The following is a 21,397-nucleotide window of genomic DNA, read 5'->3' on the forward strand; positions in this document are numbered from 1 at the left end:
AACTTGATATCCTCGAACTGTTTGCCGTTGTCGGAGATCAGTACCCGAGGTAGCCCAAAGCGTCATACTATGTTCTTCCAAAAGAAGTTCTGTATGTTTCAGGCTGTAACTGTTGCCAGAGGTTCAACTTCTATCCACTTTGTGAAGTAATCTACTGCCACCACTAGGAACTTTCTCCCACCTGTTGTTGGCGGGAATGGCCCCAGAAGGTCGATGCCCCATTATGCAAAGGGCCATGGACTAGTGAGGTACTTGAGGTCGGCAGTAGGCTGATGGTGGATATTGGCATGCTTCTGACACTTGTCGCATTTTCTGACGAGCTCGACGGCTTCTGCCTTCATTGTTGGCCAGTAGTATCCTTGTCGAAGTGCCTTTTGAGCGAGGGCTCTGCCCCCCAGGTGTCCGCCGAACAGACCTTCATGAGTGTCGCGGAGTACGAGCTTGGCTTCGGCAGGTCGCAAGCAACGCAGGTAGGGGAGCGTGTAGGATCGTCGGTACAACCATTCATCTATTATGACGTATTTGGCTGCCTGGCGGTGCACCCTCTTGGCTGCATTGCGGTCTGCAGGGAGGGTTCCATCTAGTAGGAAGCTCGCGAGTGGGTCGATCCAGCTCGGCTCTGCTTCAAGAACGGGAGCGACCTCTTCTGCCCCATCGAGAATGCTGGGCCGAGGTAAGTCCTCTATGTACACAGTTCTCATGGCGTTGTGACTCGTGCTGGCTAACCGGGACAGGGCGTCGGCCTCAGTGTTCTCTGACCTCGGGAATTGCCTGATGAAGTGTGAGTAGAAGTTGAACAGAGCCTCCTTTACTTTTGCCAAGTATGCAATCATAGTGAGCTCGCGTGCTTCGTACTCGCCTATAACTTGGTTGACCACGAGTTGGGAATCACTGCAGATAACTACGTGCTTTGCTCTGACCTTGTGCGCTAGGTTCAGCCCGGCTATCAGTGCCTCGTACTCCGCCTCGTTGTTGGATGCTGCGAACTCAAAGCGTAGTGCGTATTCCAATTTCGTCCCTTTCGGGCCACGTAGCACTATTCCAGCCCCGCTGCCCTGCTGGTTCGAGGAGCCATCTACGTGAAGGATCCAGGGATCCTCATCCTAGTTCGCGTTTGGCCTAACCAGGAGAGATGCTACACTGGCTGCTACTTCACGGGGTTCGGACTCTATTGGCTTGGGAGCTCCGAGCTCGCCCGAACTGGGGATCTCGGGCTCGATCGGCTCGGGGGCTTCGAGGCTAGACATGCACTCGGCGATAAAATCTGCCAAGGCTTGGGCCTTAATAGCAGTTCTTGGCTTGTACTGGAGGTCGTACTCGCTGAGTTCGATGGCCCATTTCGTCAGTCGACCGGAAACCTCGGGCTTGAGTAAAACTTGCCTCAGAGGTTTGTCAGTCAGGACGATGACGGTGTGAGCCTGGAAGTTCGGGCGGAGTTTTCGAGCTGCTATCAGTAGTGCGTATGCTAGCTTTTCTATCTGCGGGTACCTTGTCTCTGCTCCCTGCAAAATTTTACTAACATAATAGATGGGTCGCTGGACCCGGTTTGCTTCTTTTATTAGTACCGAACTGACCACCTCGTCGCTTGCCGAGAGGTACAGTTCTAGGACCTCGCCCTCATCGGGCCGGGCTAAGGATGGCACACTAGCGAGGTAACTTTTTAGCTCGTCAAACGCGAGCTGGCAGCCTTGGGTCCATTCGAACCCTTTGCCTTTGACTGCTTTGAAGAAGGGTAGGCAGCGGTCTGCTGATTTGGACATGAAGCGGCTTAGAGCCGCTATGTGGCCGTTTAGACTCTGAACTTCTTTTACTTTCCGGGGTGGTCTCATATCTAGGATGGCTTTTATCTTGTCCGGGTTGGCCTCAATACCGCGCCGGTTGACAATGTACCATAGGAACTTGCCCGATGTGACACCGAAGACACATTTGTTAGGGTTCAGCTTCATGCTAAATTGACGTAGGATTTGGAAGACAGAATCTAAGTCTTGTATTAATTCCTGTGAAAACTGTGTCTTGACGACCATGTCGTCTACATAACATTCTATCTTCGTGCCAATCAATGGCTGAAACAGCCTATTTACAAGTCTTTGGAAGGTTGCCCCGGCATTTTTTAATCCGAAGGGCATGACCTTGTAGCAGTATAGGCCGAACTCGGTTATGAAGTTGGTTTTTTCCTCATCGGACTGGTCCATCCTGATTTGGTTGTAGCCCGAGTAGGCATCCAGGAAGCTTAGCAACTCCTGTCCCGAGGTCGCATCCACTAGGCGATCAATTCTGGGGAGGGGGAAGCAATCTTTCGGGCAAGCTCGGTTCAGGTCGGTGTAGTCGACGCACATGCACCACTTGCCGTTTGCCTTTTTCACCAACACTGGGTTGGCTACCCAGCTCGGGTAATGGACTTCCCTTATGAAATCTACTGTGAGGAGCTTTTCGACCTCCTCGTCGACCGCCCTCCAGCGCTCTGGGGCTAAGTTGCGTTTCTTCTGTCTAACGGGTCTGACTACAGGGTCAGTATTAAGTTTATGAGTTATCAGGCTGGGGTTAATACCGGGCATGTCGGCCGCGGACCAGGCAAAAATATCTAAATTTTGAAGTAAAAAACTCACCAGTTCGGTTCGTAGTGGTTCCTCGACGGAAGCACCGATCTGTAGTGTGCGAGCTGGGTCTATAGCTGAAGTCGGGACTGCGACCGTTTCCTCTGTGGGCGAAGCTCGTTCCTCACCTTACTCCGTAGGCCGCTCCAGTTCAAGGTCGTCGGCCACCTTGGTTTTTCCCTTCAGGGGGGCAACATAACACTTGCGGGACTCGAGCTGGTCGCCCCGCGCTAACCCACACCAAAGTCTGTAGGGAACTTCATTGCCAAATAGTATGTGAAGACCACTGCCCGTAGGATATGCGTGATTGGCCGCCCTATTATGGCATTGTATGGGGAGGGGGTCGCGACCACCACAAAATCATGGTTGAGTCTGACCGCACAAGGCCATGTGCCAACTTCCACGGGTACTGTTATTTTTCCGAGGGGCCTGACATCCTCTCTGCTGAAACCCACCAGAGGAGTGTTCGCGGGCTTCAGTTCGCTCCTCTATAACTGTAGCTGGTCAAATGCTGACTTGAAGAGGATGTCCGCTGAGCTGCCCAAATCTACAAGTACGCGCTTGACCTCGAAGTCGCTGATCCTTAGTTTAATGACAAGCGCGTCATCGTGGATGTAGTGGACCCCTCGCGCATCGTCTTCCGTGAAGAAGATCGATTCTTCAGTCTTTGGTCTTTTTGGGGGGTTTATGTTACTCGAGGGTCGCTTCGCGAATTGACGTCTGGGCCGCTGCCGAGGTACACCCTGCTACCATCGAACCTTCCACAATTACATGGATGGTTCCCCGAACTGGCCTCTCTTCCGGAGGCTGTTGTTGCAACGGTTCAGTTGGTAGATTTGGGGGCATCCTTTCCGTGCTCCCCTTGCCGACCTGCCTTATTGTTATTATTGTCATGCTGTACAAAATTACTTAAGTATCTGCAACGGATGAGTCCCTCTATCTCGTCCCGGAGATTATTACACTATTCGTTACTATGACCGTGGTCTCTATGGAAACTACAGTACAAATTCTTATTTCTCTCGTTCGGATTTCCCTTTAGGCGAGGTGGCCACTTTCCGTATGGGGCGTCCTTGATCGTCATTAAGATCTCGGTCCGCCTCGTGTTTAACGGTGTGTAATCCGTTCGAACTGCTAGGGGAGCTCGGAACGGTTGGTTCGGCTTCGGCTCCTGGGCCGGGTTTTTTTCTGTCGACTGGGTTGGAGGGCTCGCCTTCCCTCTTTCTTTTCTCGTTCCCGCTTTCGGTTCGTTGGTTGATTTCTTCCTCTGTTCTCATGAACTTATCCGCGAACTTGAGGAATTCGGCCACGGTTGCGGGCTGGTTAGCTACCATGTGCAATTTGAACTCTTTGTGCGTTACTCCTCTCTTGGCCACCGCGAGCTACACCGCGGGGTCTAACCGCGGTATCTGTAAGCATGCTTCATTGAACCACTTGATGTAGCTCCGAATGGATTCTCCTTCCCTCTGGACTACTCCGAAGATGCTTTCCTCTGTTCTGGGGCACCGTTTGCTGGTGACAAAGTGTGCGGTGAAGACCTGCACGAACTAGGCCCAGCATTTTATCGACCCGGGGGCCAGGTTCCTGTACCAAGTGCGGGCTACCCTCCTGAAGGTGGTGGTGAAGGCCACGCACATGCACGATTCACTGGCCCTGGCGAGGTGCATTTGGGACTGAAAAGCGTCAACGTGGTCGTTGGGGTCGAAGGACCCATCATACTTGTCCAAAGGTGGGAGCTTGAAATCTCTGGGCAAGGGGACCGCCAGGAGTTCTAATGCGAGGGGGGAAGGAACTGAGAGAATCGGGGCAGCTCCTACCTCGTCCGAGCTCGTCTCTTCCTTGCCTCTGAGCTCTGGCAGGACACGGGTGGTAGTTCGGCGACTTCGCCGGCGCCTTCGTTGTTAAGCGGGCCTAGTACTGGCGCTGCTGGCCTCTGTGTTGCCGAGCTCGATGGGGTCGAAATGCTGGTAGTCTGCTTCCAGGGCGCCGAATCGGTTTTCTGTGAGCGGGAACTCGGGCCTGGAGCGCCGAGGTGCCAACCTTGCGGGCGAGGTTCCTGACCCGCCTGCGAGCTGCGAGGCGGGGATGATTTTTCTCTCTCTTCGGCCTGGGGACGAGGCTTGGCTGTTAGGGGGGTTCTAGGGCCGGGAGGCCTTTCCCTGGTGAGGAGGCCTTAACCGACCTCGGAGCAGGGTGCCGAGGTGGAAGTAGTGGTTGGTTCAGCAGTAGTTGGGGGAACTGCTGTTGATAGTGATACTGGGAGATGTTGTGCAGTATTTGGTGCTGATGGAGCTGGTGTTGCTGGAACTGTTGAATTTGGGCTTGCATTGCCCGCATGCACTGCATCAGGTCGTCCAACCGGTTTTGGCTGGCTGCTAGGGGGATGACAGTTGGTTCAGTAAAGGTTGTCTCGATAGGAGGAAGAAAGGGGATGCTCATGGCAGGAAGGTTTACGGGCGCCACTGCTTGTGGCGTATTCAAGCTGGGGATCCCATCCACCGAAAGGGGGATGGTGAACTGTCCGACGCACACCACGGGGACTTGAAGTTGTTCCCCGGTGGTGTTTGTCTCCGTGCCACGTCTGGCGTTGCTGGAAAAAGCCATGAGTGTTGGGTTTTTTGAAGAAAAGAGGTTATGAGAGTTTGGCGGGAGGCTCTTTGAAGCGTTTCCCACAGACGGCGCCAATTGATGGTGCGCAATCCGGCCGGTCTTAGCTGTCAATGACCTTGCCTCTGAACGGAATTGTGGGGAACCTTAAACGGAGAAGATGAGAAAGCTCCGGGGGGAACTCGGTGCGGAGGCTCTGAAGCTCAAGTTAGAATCCTTCAAAGGCAAGATAAAACCAGATAGCGCAAAGTTTGCATACCTTGTTCTTGGGGGTAGGGGGCCTTTTGTAGCCACCTCGTGCACTCACTCCTAAGCTTCTGTCAGGTCGGGTACGGTTACCTCTGGTCTCCTGCCAGTTCGGGTGTCATCCCCGCTACTGGTCAGAACCGCCACTACTTCCTTTTGTCGGAGCCGTCTCTGCGACTGGCGATGACGGCGACAGGTGGCGGTGGTAGGTGACCGTTGAAGTGCGGCTGTCAAGCGTCAGATCCCAAGTCAGTCAGATGCGCCGCCCCTTGGATACGGACCTCCTCGGTGTCAGGTATGATACGTTTGTTCAGTTCGGCGTCTCGGAGGCGAAGTGCTGGAGTGGCGAACGAGGTGAAGTCTTGAGTTCGGATAGGGGAGTGTCCCGAACTGCCATGAGGCGGGCCAGTTCGGGTCACTGCCTTGTGTGGCTCGGGGCCCAAGGGAGAGTTCGGGCTCCTCGTAGGGAGTTCGAGCTCTTTGTAGGGAGGTCGGGCTCCTTGTAGGGAGGTCGGGCTCCTCGTAGGGAGTTCGGGCTCCTCGAAGGGAGGTCGGGCTCCTCGTAGGGAGTTTGGGCTCCTCGTAGAAAGTTCGGACTGCTGGTTTCTTCCCTTTGGTGTTTGCGCCCTGGGTACGCTGTTTTAAGTGCCGAGCTATTCGTTTTTGACACGTGGAGTGATTGCGGGGTCGGGCTAAATCTTCCTTCATCAAGTTTAGAAAGAGTAAAAGTACAAATATATATAGCATAAATGTATGCAAAATAATGTAAAATAGGGTAAAAAACTTGACTCCCTTGATGCTTCTCTTAAATACCGAAACATCTCCTATTTTTTTTTTTTTAAAAAAAAGAATTAAACTAAGACCTCCCTCATTGAATGACGTGACTGGACAAATACATCCCCTCCATTAGCAATTCATGCAGATTCGCTTGTACATAACATTTCAAAACCCAACTTTACCCATCTCTATATTATTTCTTCGTCCCCTTGGAGTATATATTAGGAGTAATATATCCACGAGTTCCTCTTGCGTCTTCCATGACTCAGCATATGTGCCAGTGGTGGCTTTACTCTGAATAAAATAGTTAGCGGATCCTTCAATTTCAAATTCTAATATTTACATTAGGAGTGCTAGTAGCTTGAATGCATTGAGTTTATAGAAATAAAGTTGATCATTAGGAATTTCTCATGGTTCCAGCTTCCAAAACCTTTGTTTGAAATAGAGTTCTAGGTTGACATCAAGCAAACCATCTTCACACTCATAGAAAGTGTTATATCCAAACTTTTGAGGAGGACCCAAACTTGAACCTAAGATTGGCAATGGTGGAACTAGAAGATTTTGATGATAACATTGGCCACCAAATATCATATCACACTAATTCTTTTGTTCATTTCTCAGGAAATGGACTGATTGGTGGAACATGGGGCAAGGAAAGGTCAGAGGTCTTTAAACTTAATTCTGGCATAAAAAAACCTTAAAAAATCGAAATAAATAAATACTTAAATTAGAATTATAGTTGGAGGATATGATAGTAATAAAAATGTGAAAACAATCAAAGAAAATAACATGTTGTTATTTCATCAAATACGCCATGATTAAATCAGAAGGTTCTAATTTCTGAACAATAGATTAACATGCCTGGTTTTGAAGTAACAGAGGCCATGACAAAGTTTATAATTCAAAAACGTTTATTTGATTCTAATCTCTCAAAACATCATAGAAGCGTTGATCGAGATAGATGATCTTCTCATTGGATTTGTAAGCCTTATCTTTCTTTGTTCTATCCCGTAAATTTCCTTAGTTACAGTTTGGTGGTTTTCTTTAAAATTTTAAGGACAATGGAGGGTAAAAATGTTATTTTATTGAATCTGTTAAATATAACGTTATATCTTGTTGACAGGGGAGGTCAAGTCCATTCAGAAACCATAGGGGTGTTATAAGTATTTATCTTAAATCTTAGGAGGTTTAAGTCTTTTGCCCTATAAAATACAAAGTTTTACACGTATTTGTATTTGTATTCTTTCCAAATTAAGCCTTAGGCTGTGTTTGATTGCAGTGCAAATTTGTTTGTACTAGTATAAATACATGGGAGTGCAAATGTAAAAAATGCAAATTCATGTTTCATTTTGTTTTGGGTTTTACTTTATTCTACTTCATGTCTTAAGGCTGTGTTTGCAAACGATACAAATGGAGTGTAAATTCTAGTTCAGGGTAAATCTGTACTCTGATTCACTTTTGTTTGTGTTTGTCAACATTACATTTTTGCATTGACAAATGACAGATCAATGTATATTTATATTGATAATAAGATGTAAAAGTACATCAATAAAAAATAAGTAAATTTGCATTTAAGTGAGATTTTGATAAAAAAAAGCATATGCTTTATTGGAATTCATGCTTGCATCCATTACAACTAAAAGTCTGTTTGGTAAGAAGGTAAATTTATCAATGCAAAACTAATCCAATTTTAATTTATATGAGCAGTTTTACACTCTACATATTTGCATCATTTCCAAACACAACCTAATTTATTTCATTTGTACTGCAATCAAACAAAATAAGCTAAAATTTAAAACAAAAATAGGTCAGAATTTACGGCCAAATCATTTGCCTTATCATGGTTTTGCATTAGTACAAATTTATTTGCATTGCAACCAAACACAGTATTAAGGAAAAAAAATGAGCTTTCAACTTTTAACAGCCTTGTGTTGTTCATAGTATTCTTTCTCTAAGACACGTTAAATAGTTAATCCATAAAAACTCCATCTAACAGTAATGGGATTATGCTTACCACAATACACTAGCCACAAGAACTTACAGCTATACAGCGGAAACATTTCCTGTACTTTGTATATTGTCATTCATTGTACATGTAGATGTTCCTATGTATGGTTGTAATGTATTGTAGCTAGTATGATCAGGGCTGGAGGCATGGCTTGTTGTTGTTGTGGACTAACATGCCATGTCGATAGAGCCTGTAGGTGGAGCCAGGGGTGGCCGTCGGAGGGGAGCAATCCCCCCTCCCCTTCATTGCCTTTTACTATATTATTGTAATAAGGTTGTGCTTGGTTGGAATGTAAATAAATTTGCACTAATGCAAAACTGTGGCAGTGCAAATGATTTGAATGTAAATTCTAACTTATTTTTGTTCCAAAATTTAGTTTATTTTATTTGATTGCAGTGCAAATGAAGTAAATTAAGACATGAAGCAGAGTAAAGTAAAACCCAAAACAAAATTAAACGAGAATTTGTATTTTTTTCATTTGCACTCCCATACATTTGTACTAGTGCAAATAAAATTGCACTGCAATCAAACACAGCATATAAGTGTGAATAACTCCCCAAGGTTTCTGGGCTTTTTCTTCTAAAATACTCCTCTTTATAGATTTGGTCCCTCTCTATTATGAGGGCAAAAATTGTAATTTGAATATCATTTGTTAGTTTATTTTATTACTGTTATCAAGCCCAATGTTTAAGGTATTAATGCTCATTCCCTCTTATTGAATCTAATATTTAAGGTATTTTTATTTTTCATCCTTAAGGAATTTGTAGAATTTGATTATTTCTCTTCTATCTCATCGGTTATAAAAATTTTATTTTGTTATTTATGTAGCATATAAGTAAGTATTGAAATTTTGCAACGTATCAGCTTGTATCAGCCGATACTTATTGTATCAATGACCCACCTATACGACACTTTAAGTTGTGTTTAAGGGTTGACATATTTCACAGGGTAGATGGGCCTTGTACCAACTCTGTTGAACAGGTAGAGATGGATTAAAATTTTAGGATGGGTTATTTTTTTAGTGAGGCAAAGGCAAGTATCAGCATTATATTAATGATTTATGCCACTGTATGTTTTTATAACGATGCATGCTTGCTTGGTGGAAATTGAATTGGATCCAATTGTCACAGAAGGGAGCTCAACATACAAAAACACATCATTGAATTCCCACATCGGAATCGAATGGTTTTAGCCCAACTAATGATAAATGGTTGCACAATTAAGCTGTTAAGTTGGTTAATCTCTAGATTCCCTACCATCTTCAATCGACTGATGACTGAGGATTGTTCATCGCTGCCTCTTTTTGGCGGGTTTGGGCCTGGGTATAAAGTACAGATCTACTGTACAATCACAAAAAAGGGAATAAAGGTTCAGCACTTCAGCCCACCTTCTTCTGCTTCTGTTTCTTTATTATGTGTTGTCTCAGACAAACAACCCTTTGGCAATTGATGTAATTGATCGCTGGGGTTTCCCTTGATCGCTGAGATGGTATAACTCCAACGTACAAAAGTTTCCCACGCCAAAAGAAGCGACAGATGGTTATAATCATTCACTCTATTGATAAATTTCTTTTTTCTGTCTTTTTTTTTTTAAAATTTAACCTGGAAATACTTTGGATGCTCAGCCTCTCCATGATCCCAGAAAAGTAGTACCCTTGGCCCTTTCAAAGGACTAGCTAGACAGCAATCGACTGAATTGCCAACTCAAAAACCAACTTACCTGTGATTTAGTTGAGAAAAACAAAAACAAAAATTTTCCATCAGGATAAAGAGGAAAAAAAAGGACAAATTCTTTCTTCTATACCAATCCCCATATTATAATTAAAATTAAAAAAAAAAACTGAAATTAAATTATATTAACACTCTACTCCTGGCTTGTGAACAACAAGACTAGCACCACCACCGATGACACTATCTCCGCCACCGCCCAGGCTGCCCGGAATCTTCCTTTTGGGCTTGGCTTCTTGCAGCATCGACACGACGTCCCTCATGGACGGTCTGTCGGCCGGGTTGCGACTTGTGCAAAGTAATGCAATTCTTAGCACTAGCACCATCTCTTCCCTCACCGAAGCGCACGAAGCACCGGCGTTCTCGTCTAGGATATCCGCCACATCGTTCTTTGTTTTGATCTTCGATCTCACCCAGTCGACAATGCTGTTGCCGTCTCCGAATTCGGCATCCACAGATCTCTTCCCACTTAGTATCTCCATCAGTACCACTCCGAAGCTATATATATCGCTCTTCTCGTCCACTTGCAATGTATAAGCATACTCTGCAAAACGCAATAAAGCCGTCTGAATTAGTTTGAATAGACCAACTGATCTAATGATCTAATTTCCTAATCTAATCATGTTCTCTGCTTGTATAAAAGGCTATATTTATCTTTTGGGATATACTAAATTAATTAAAACTAAAGCGGGGAAAAAGTATATCACGCGCAATAGTGCGCAATGCACTCCAATGGGGAAAAATGGCGCGGTGACAAAAGAAGAGAATCTTGCTTCCATGCCACCTTTCGAAATTCGAAAAAAATGGAGGAAGAGACGATATCACCAGTCTCTTCTCTGGTGCTCTCTGTAGACCATCCCCCCCCCGTCAGCTCCCCAGAAAAGTACCACGTCGTTAATACCCGGATGTTTCCCACCCGGCGCACATTATCAATATGCAAACGTACTACGTACCAGGTGCAATGTAGCCGTACGACCCGGCAATGACCGACATGGACTCGTCGGTTTGAATCAACTTGGCGACTCCGAAGTCCGCCACCCTCGCTTCCATCTCTGCATCCAGTAAGATGTTGCTTGGCTTCACGTCCCGGTGCACGATAACAGGGTCACAGTCGTGGTGAAGGTAGCAGATGCCCTGCGCAACGCCCAGTGCTATCTTGTACCGGGTGAACCAATCCGCCACCAGATTCTCTCCCTTATTCTTCCCGTGCAACAAATCGTCCAAGCTCCCATTCGGCATGTACTCGTACAGTAGCAACGTAGCCTCGTTGTTGCTGCAGCAACCCAACAGTCTCACGATATTACGGTGTCTCACGTTACCCAGCACATCCACTTCTGCTAAAACACCCCGTCGCCTCCGCACCGTCTCTTTATGCTTCCCCCATAGCTTCTTAACCGCTATGATCTCGCCACTTGGCATCTCCGCCTTGTATACAGTCCCGGTGGATCCCATTCCGATGATCTTATCGCTCATCGACAAACACTCAAGCACGTCATCAGCCGTGAAATTCAACCGCTGAAATGCGGTTAGTTTCCATGGTCCCGCCTTTTGATCATCCACGAATCGACGGCCGTAATTCGCTTGGAAGCAGCGGCTACCGGCAATAAGGACGAAGAGGCCTACGCCGAATGCTGCAGCCACGATCCATACGATCGCTCCGGCGGTCTTCTTTGGTTGCTCCCGGAATCTGGAATCATCGGTTGCCATCCTATCCGAAGCGCAGGGTTTCTCCACAGTTCCTCCACAGAGGCCCTCGTTTCCGGAGAACGACGACGGGTGAAGGTTCGGGAAGATCGTACCGAACGACGGGATGGGGCCAGTGAGGAGATTGAATGACACATTGAAACTCTCTAATGTACTGCAGTTGCCGAAGTTCGAAGGGATCGTACCAGTAAGGAAGTTATGGGAGAGATCGACGTCGGTGATCGATGGGAGCGTCGAAAGCTCCCAGGGGATTATCCCAGTGAGAGAATTCTGTCTGAGATTCAACCAGAGAAGCTTCTCGCAGTGGTCAATGTCCCACGGAATGCTTCCATTAAGCGAGTTCCCCTCCATTTCCAGTTTATACAAGCTTCGACATCCAATGAAATCTGGCATTTTCCCGGTGAGTTTGCAAAAACTGGCGGAGAAGATCTGTAGGTTGGGAGCACTCCATATGTTGTCTGGTATTCCACTGTTGAATGAGTTCTCAGAAATGTTCAAGTACTCCAATTTCACGGACTTGCCGATATCTCTCGGGATTTCGCCGGTGAAGTTGTTCTTGCTGAGGTCCATGTAAGTGAGGTTTGGCAAGAGACCGAAACCGGAAGGGATCGTTCCCGATAGTCTGTTATTTTCGATCCGGAACCTCCACAGAGAAGTGCAATTTGAAAGCGATGGAGGGAGCTCGGAGTCAAACCTATTGGAAAACAGAATGAGTCGAACGAGTCGGTTTCCGAGGCAGAGACTCGGTGGAATCGGACCGGTTAGAGAGTTGGATGAAACATCGAGCTTCTGCAACTTGGAATTCGAGCCAAGCTTTTGGGGGAGATATCCAGTAAAAGAATTGTTCCAAAGCAGTAAGGCTTCGAGGTTAGGAAGTTCGCCTATTCCAGCCGGGATCTCGCCGGATAGATCATTGTCCATTAAACTCAGCAAAGTCAGCTCCTTTAACGAAGAAAATCCTTCTGGAATCGGACCTGAAAGGTGGTTATCTGACAAATCAAGCACCTTCAGTGCTCCCAAACCTGAGTAACTCGCGGGAATTGGGCCGTAAAATCGGTTCTTGAATAGAAAAAGTGATTCGAGCATCGTTAAATTACCAAGCTCTGGCGGAAGAAGACCAGATAAATTTGCAGTGGCAACGTCGAGATATCGGAGTTCCGATAACTGCCCGAACTCCACCGGTATCCCTCCAGAGAACTCGTTGTATCCAATCTCCAAATGCTCGAGCTGAGTCATAAAGCCTAAATCTGGTGGAATCGGTCCATGCAAGAAATTTCCAGCTAAATGTAAATACTTTAATCTCGATAAACTGCGAAACCCCCCCGGTATACCACCTTTGAAGAAGCTCCCGCCGAGGTTGAGCTGCTCAAGAAACCGAAGCCGTGTAATCCCATGTGGCAGCAGACCGGTGAAACTGTTGCTGTAAGCGTTAAAAATCGTCAAAAACTTGAGCTTGGAGATACCAGGTGGGAAACTACCATTAAAATTGTTGTGGCTGATGTCCAGAGTCCTGAGCTGTGACAATTCAAAAATGGCGTTGGGAAAAGGCCCTTCAAAGGAATTGCCGCTGAGGTTGAGGTGGTTCAATTGAGATAAGAACCGGATTTCTGGAGGGATGAACCCAGAGAGGTTCTTGTACGAGAGATCAAGTGAAGTAATTAGGGAGGCATCTCGGCCGCACGTAACCCCTGTCCAGGAACACCAGGGCGGCGTCGAAGAAGGAGAGCTAGAAATGGTGGTGGGATTCCAGTCATGGAGAGAGGAGAGAGGGTCCTTGAGGGAGGTTTTGAGAGATAGGAGAGAGAAGAGCTGGGGTGGGATAGTCGCAGAGACTACAAGATTCGTTTCGAAGAAAAACAAAGAGAGGAAGAGGAAGAAGAACAGAGGATGAGAGCTGGTTTTCATGGTTTTTTGGGGGAGGAGGTGAGATGTGAAAGGGTTTAAAGAGGGTAGATTTAAGGGAGGAGAGGTTTTGACGAGGAGGAGAAGTGCTTTTGGGGAGTGCTGGGCGCAGAGGGTGTTTCATGATGATTGGTTCAGTCTTCAGTCTTCAGTGCTGTGTGGGAGGGAGAGAGAGAAAAAGAAGAGAAAAGAAAAAAAAATTAAAAAAATAAAAAGAAATTGTTTCACTGATACTAGTCTACAGTGGATGTCCATTTGTATTCATACACTAGTCTCTCCTTTTTCTTCTTTGGTTCCTATCTTTGTCTCTCTCTCTCTAAATATTATACTTTTTGTTTTCGAATTGTTGATTAGCTACCTTTTTCATCATTCCTTGTTTCCTTTGCCTTTGGATAACCATTATGTAATTTGTCACCGGATCCTTGAAAAGTATTTAATTTCATATAGGAAAAAATGTATAAACCCACTTAACCACAGTTATTTGTTAAACTGATAATATTACAAAAATGATTTTCAATCGCTGTCCTGCTTTGAACCTCCCAAGAAAAAAGAAATTCTTAGCTCACAGAATTTGTAAGAAATAATCAGTCAAATTGGGTGAAAACACCAACAACATTTACATAACTTTATCTGCTCTGCACCATTTGTTTTGGTCCTTTGGATTGTATGCGATTATGAGAGATGGAGAAAAGAAAAAGAAAAAGTGAAGAGGGAAAGATTCAGGGTTTCAAGTAGATGTGCCACTTGGAGGCTGATCTTGTCAGATGGCCCTGATGTCATGGTGATCAAATACCATGCAGCTTCATTGTTGCCTGTCAATTACCTGTTTACATGCTAACATGGTATTGAGGATTCACCTTTTTTCCAATGCGTACAATGATGAATATTGGCGGGTCTTTTGAAATGTTTGAAATGTCTAAAATGCCCCAGTTGGAGATTACAGCATTGGAGATAGAATTGGGATAATTTGGCCTTAATACCAACATCTTGTTGCTTGCTATCAGTTTTGACTTTTTTACTTATCAACATTCAGCTGTTAAAGTAAAGGTGGGATAGGATTAGGATTTCGCATTAGCCAGGCCCCATCTCTTTCCTAAGAAAGAGTAGAAGCATCCATGCCTAAGAATTCTTTCTTTCTTTCCTTCTGGATTGATTTGAGCACACCCATCTATTTTGAAAATGGGGCACACCACTAATCATTACTCAAATTTCAGATTTTAAAATTTATATTTTGACTTCTTTTAATGGTTTCTTCGTCTTTACACTAGGGATGTGCCCCCTAATAAAAAATGGGATTTGCCCTAATCATTCTGCTTTCATATTTATATAAAATCATTATTTGAATACTTCCAATAAAGTCGTTTAATCCCAATAACAAACTTCTTTTTTTCTTTTTTTATGGATTATGCCAATGGCTTCTCAGTTCTCAGTCAATAATATCATATTATTGCATAGATAATTGCTTCAAAATATCTATACGACTTAGATGTCAAACTTAATTATGGTGTGAAAGGAAATGTTTCAAAGACCTTAGAATTATGGTAACATTACCACTCCCAATGCTGATAAATTGGTCTAAAAAAGTATTGTCATTCTTGGCTTGTTGATAAGATTGTGGCGGTGGATTTGATTGTTATAATTGAACTTTACATAAAAAAATAAAAAATAAAATATATATACTTGGTATAACCAGATATGATTGCACTAATAGTCATAGCAAATGAATAATTTCTTTCTTTCAATAATTTGAGTTCAAGAAAAGATATAGGATATTAGGAATAGTGTCTTTATGGCTTAGTTTGGGAAGAGTGCAAATATAATATGTTCGGTGCAAACTCTGATATTTCACTTTGTATTTATACTGTAGATATTATATTTTGCACTCTTTTCAAATTGAGAATAACGAAAAACATATAAAAAATAAAATTAGTGACCTAAAGAAAAGACTTTCAGCGGAAAAAAAGGCATTATTCAATACTGGTATTGATTAACTATTGTATTGAGAGGGGTGGATAAGAATAGATATGAACGTAACCACTAGAAAATTTGTACCAAATGGTTTATGTTACATTCAATTCATGTTTTTATGCTTGTCAATACACAGATTTTGATGTTGTTTGGAAGTGTGGGTGCTTTTTAGAATCGATTTTTAAGAAAAAATACTTATGCTTTTAAGACTTGTTTTTCACAAAAAAACGCTTTTATCACGAAGGCAGTGAACAATACCATGCTGTTTGGTAAGGTGATTTTTATTACCATTTTTCATGTATGTGCTGACAGGTAAGTATCATATAGGATATACATCAGTCAACCATTAGGAGAAACGGTTTACCGATGCATTTCATGCATCGATGGGATCTCGATTGTTTAGGCATACTCGCTTTTTTAATAATCGACTGAACCAACAAGAAGATACATGGACATTTGTTGAAATGCCTATATGAATCCGATATGATACCATTCTTTTAAAAAACAGCCACGATTTCAAACATCCCCTTTGTAATTGCACAAAGCAAATGGTCCTTGGCAGGGATAAGTTTGGGTCGGTATGGGTTTGGCTCAAACCACGTCCAACTGGATCAAATAGGATTGGATTACCGAATAAACTCCCATCATATGAGATTACAATCAATTCCTCCAACTTGACCACGAGCTGTGAGCGTTAGTGGTGGGGATGGCAATTTCTACTCTAACAAGTTGGTACATGCCCCTGGCCTCAGTGGTTTTTTTTTTTTTTTTGCTTGGAAAATAGATTGTCAGGCAGGGGAAGGGGCAGGTTTTGGGATTTTACAACATGTATGGGTATAGGTTGGATATAATATCAAGCTAAATCTGACCCTCCTCTCATCCACATATTGTTGGAAAGCATACAAACTTATATATTAAGTCTTGAATTTAATAATATTTTAAATTTTATATGAAGATTAGTCAATAATTTATTTTTTACATATTTTAATAATAAGTAGAAATTTGTTCATATTATTTTACTTGTTTAATGATTATATATAATAACAAAAAATTAGATGTTGATTTTGGATTCAATGGTTCAACCTACCAACCTAGTATATGTTTGGCACCGATGCTAATGTGTGGGTTGGAAGCACCATTTTCTGAGAAAATCATGTCTTTTTTTTTCTGTTTGAAAATGTTACTGCTTGGTAGGATGTTTCCTGGAACAACAACACTTTCTATTTGGTACCGGTGTTCCATGTCTGTTTTCTGCACTGTTACCCATTATAGGAAATCCATGTCATTGCCACATCACATCCTCGTTGACAGCAACGAGCTGCAATCTAAGAAAACCCCAAATTCGTCGTTGCTCCAAACCATGCCTTCTCGATTTCCAAAGCGTGGCTTGGAGCACTGTTTTTTATGAAAAAACGATTTCAAACAAATATGTGTTTCCTAAAGCACCATTTTTTTCGAGGTGGTGCTGATGTGTCACCATTTTCTGGAGCAACAACATTGATGCTAAACATACACCTAATCTATCCGACCCTCAAATATAGGGAGTATAGGGTTGGAGAGGGTTTTACATTTTCATGTAGGATGAAGGTTTAGATTCTGAAGATCCAACTCACTATATGTCTTATGATGATATAATTTGAGAGGTCTAGAAAGATGAATAAAATCTAGAATTCACAAAAGCTCTTTTGTTGTTGAATGACATATTTACACACTTTTCAACGTTACTAGTACAATGTTATTTGTAATAAAAGTTTGGTAAAGTCTTGTGCTAATATGGAAGAAAGGATTTGTTTTAAACAATACCAAGAAGATTTCTATGCACAACATGGAATGGAAAGAAAGTTATGGTTCAATGATATCAACAGATCAAGTTTGATTCAGGTTTGCCTTAACCCAACCTGTTGCAAGCTTGGAGGCGAACCTAACCTAAAAGTTGATCAAACTGACCCAAACTTATGGCGCGGGTTAATGTGAATTTAACACTTGATCCATTAACATCCCTAATGCTTGAAAATGGTTTACATGGGAATAACCAATCTCAAAAGTGCGGGCATATGTGAATCAATAGGCTAAGAGTAAATCCCTCCTACCATCAAGAGGTAATACAGCAAAAGGAAATATATCAAATCATTAGTGATTATCTTTGTTCTAAATATCTTCTGCACACCCAAAGCCTATGCGACACATGTCCAAATTTTTCCTTTTTCTTTATCAGCACACACAGTAAGCTAAGTATAGTCATTTGATTGGAGACAAATTGAAGTTTGTCTTCCTCGTAGACAAGACCCATGTATAAAACCAAACTTACACCGAATCATGAAAAATTCTCACACCACAATCATTTTTGACGAATTAATTCATTTTTTTTGCAACCGCGAAGGTGGCCATGAGCCTCGTAAGTTTAATTGAGTTTAGTATAATAAATAAATAATTTTTTATTATATATATAAATATATAATAAATAGTTATATTATATATAATTATTATTTTTTATTTATAATAGTAAATTTTTTTATAATTCTTATTTTTTGTTTATAAAATAAAACATTTATATATATATATATATATATAATTTTTATTTTTTAGAGAAAGCTTAACTTGTAATCAAGTTCGAGCCAAACTAAATTTGAATTTACAAGCTTTGAATCAAGTCGAATTCAAGTCCAAGTCTATAACTCAAGCTCTAGCTCAAACTTGAACCTAACACAATTTCAATAAACTGAAATTGAATAACCAAATATTCGGTTAGACTAGGCTCGAATTCATCCTTACCCCTACCAAGGACGGAAAGAGATAAATAAATACGAAGCCCTTAAAAAACAAATAAACAAATAAGAAAAGGAGCCACAGGTTTAAAAATGTGGTTTATTCGTGCATAGAATTTTTTCTCAAAAAACCATAACTTAAAAACTTTGTACTACGCTTATGAAATGCTAATGCTCGTTAAACCACGGAATTTTGAATAAAGTAAGGCCTTTAATCACTACTTTCCCTTTTCTTTAATAAAAATTCCACTTTCCTGTTTTTCATCGATTCTCGATACGACCAGATCAGCCTTTTTTTTCACTTTGACAGCTAACATTAGTTATTCGTTTAATCTAACTGTGGAAAGTTGAGCCAAACAAGTTCTCTTTAATCTCCCATCTCCTCAGGTTAAAATCCATATTAACGATCGTCATTAAATGATTTGAGCCGCGTATACAAACAGAAGTCGTTTGTTGGCCCACAACATATATTTCTGTGTCCTAGTTCGTACTACGGTACTAAGAGCAGTTCCTAGTTTTCGTTGGACATACTTTGTTTTTGAGATAAAACTGGAGGATCACGGGTAATCGAGAAAGAACTAAAACAAATTTGATTTATATTTTTTCTCTTTTTTTCTTTATTTTATTTCTTCTTTAAATTTCATATCAGGGCTAGTCATTTCGACTCAGATGCATCGGATTCACCTAATTCGCTCACTTGAAACCCATCCATATTCACCAATTTCATTGGCGGGTTAATATAGGTCCAATGATCCATTAGGGTAAAAAAAGTTTTGTGTGGGTTAGATTGAGACCTTAAGGTTATGTTTGGCTTGATGGAAAAAGTAGGAAAAAGGTAAAAAAATCTTTACAAATCTTGTATAAGTTTCTCTATCTTTCTCTTCCTTTCCCTACATTTTCCTTCAAACCAAACATAGCCTAAGGGTATCATTACATTATGAGGTAGAGTTTAGTTTTTTTTTTTTATTTGATAGGGTAATTTACTAGAACACTTCTTATTGTTTCACAAATTTACTTAAACTTACCCTAGAATTTTCATTTTACTAAAACACCATCTATAGTATGCAACCTATTTACTGAATTTACCTTTTATTAAGAACTATTTGTTTTGCCATCAGAAAATATTAACACAATCACCAAAACTGTGAAAAATGTTCATTGGCATGTACCACGGTTGTCTTTTCAAAAGTACCCCCCCGACACTTATCACTTTCCACTTTCATTTAATGGAAGGTGAATTATGTAAATTGGTTGCAAATTATAGGGGATGTTTTAGTAAAAACATGAACTATAGAATATATTTTAATAAATCCATGAACCTATAAGGGGCATTTTAACAAATTAAATGGCCCTTTCTAATTTTTTGGTAATAAGGGTTAAGGTTCAAATGTTTTTGTTAATTCATTATCTGTAGGGCCAAGCTGCAAGGTCTGCAACTTTCACCCAAGCAGAGATGAAATTCAGTCCTCATATAAATGGTGCACACACCATATTCATAACTACTTGCAATTGTGCATTGGGAATATTTTCCCCATAAATAAAAACATATATGTACATAGATATTCTCAATATGCGATTGCAATTAATTGTGAAAATGAAATAAGCACCGTTTTGTGAGGACTGAATCCAAGTTTGGCAAAGCAATGGGGGTAGCCCGTCCCTTTTAACTCCTTACCCCACCTCACAGCCAACCATGGTAGCATTGGGATTTAATCTCGACCCAAGTCTAAGCTATTAGCTATAGCAATTGAAACTCATAGATAGACCTATCAATAATACCCAAAAATCCAAGGTTTTGATCTGACATTCAATTTGATTATCTCGAGTTGGATGAATTTATATAATTTTGTTTAAAATACAAAAAAATATTTTAGATATTATGTTATATATAAATTTATACATAATAAATTCAGTACATTATATTTACATTAATTTATTACTATGTATATAAGTTAAAAAATATTTAACTTTTAATTTTTTTATGTTTAAAAAAAATTAAATCGGATTAAATCTGAATCAGATACAAGTATGTTCAGCCTTAAAATACTATCAAATTTCGAATTAGATTGGAATCTTAATTATTACTGTGCGGACGGGTTACGAAACCCAATCATGAGTAAAACATATAAGCAATCCGTATATCCAGCAACTATACGTATTACTTACGTGTTCGCTCGTGATTGAGTGACGTAACTCGTTGTACACGATTTGTTCGTAAATTGTACAAGTTGTAACAGATCCCGACCCTGCAGAAAAAAGCGTGGTTATGATTGCCGGAATGCCTTCTTCTGCTCCTGGTCCTCCTTGGTCAGTAGCTGCACTCTTCAGAGGCGGTGTGGCCTACTATGACTTTTGTCTCCCTTATCCCCATGACCCCATCACCTGGCAAAACGGCTCAAAGACTCTCTCTCTCTCTGCCTACTGTATCATCACCTGTCAATCACACGTGCGATAAGCCCTCGCACGCGTGAATAGTAGGGACTAGTGGGGCCCAGTGCCCTCATTGTCCATGATGGATGCGGCCACGCCCGCGTGACGTCTGCCTAGTCATGTCTGTTACTCAGCTTTTGTTGTTTGGACGGGGAACGGGATCTGCTCCTCACACTGTGGCTTTTTTCGCAACGACCAAAGGATTCAGAATTTATAATGAATCATTTGCCACGTTGCACCTCTATCGAGCCACGTTGGACAATAGTGAGAGCTGGCCAATCTTGACAGAACAAAGCAGATGTGGGTCCCACATGTCTACGGGCTGATACGGTGTTTTGTCGTTGCATATGATGACATGGTTTCATCTGGTTATTGGTTCGCATCCGGCCCCCGCAAATTTGCCCCCCAAGAACGTCCCACGAGCTGTGAGTCGCCGCGTGTCCTCTCACACGCAGATTTGAGTCGCCGGAGTGGTCAAGTGTTCTCATTTCAGAACACTTGACCCCTGGATCTTCTGTTCTCAGAACTGAAACCTGCTGGAGATTACTCCCTTTGATTTCCGCCGGTCGTTGTTGACGACCACTCCGGCAGCTTTATTTACCGGAGGTAAATTTTTCTCATGTTTTATGTTTTTTGTTTTTTTCCTCATTTTTGTCGGAGTGAGAGCCCCCT

General features: G+C 42.3%; 1 protein-coding gene across 2 annotated transcripts; it reads right to left on the minus strand.

Moving 5' to 3' along the window:
• Positions 1-9,921: 9,921 nt before the first annotated feature.
• Positions 9,922-13,931, minus strand: LOC104598478 (leucine-rich repeat receptor-like protein kinase TDR). 2 transcript variants are annotated; one of them, XM_010260555.3, is made up of 3 exons: positions 12,758-13,928; positions 10,910-12,634; positions 9,922-10,500 (listed from the first exon to the last, which is right to left on the minus strand). In XM_010260555.3, exons 1-3 carry the CDS (start codon positions 13,563-13,565, stop codon positions 10,085-10,087), a joined length of 2,949 nt encoding a protein of 982 aa, XP_010258857.1. In that variant the 5' UTR covers positions 13,566-13,928; the 3' UTR covers positions 9,922-10,084. The 2 variants fall into 2 exon arrangements, with proteins under 2 accessions (XP_010258857.1, XP_010258856.1); XM_010260554.3 differs by having other exon boundaries at positions 10,910-13,931.
• Between the last annotated feature and the right edge of the window lie 7,466 nt (positions 13,932-21,397).

The sequence above is a fragment of the Nelumbo nucifera genome, chromosome 6, assembly GCF_055504915.1.
Source record: "Nelumbo nucifera cultivar China Antique chromosome 6, China Antique-T2T, whole genome shotgun sequence".
NCBI lineage: Eukaryota > Viridiplantae > Streptophyta > Magnoliopsida > Proteales > Nelumbonaceae > Nelumbo > Nelumbo nucifera.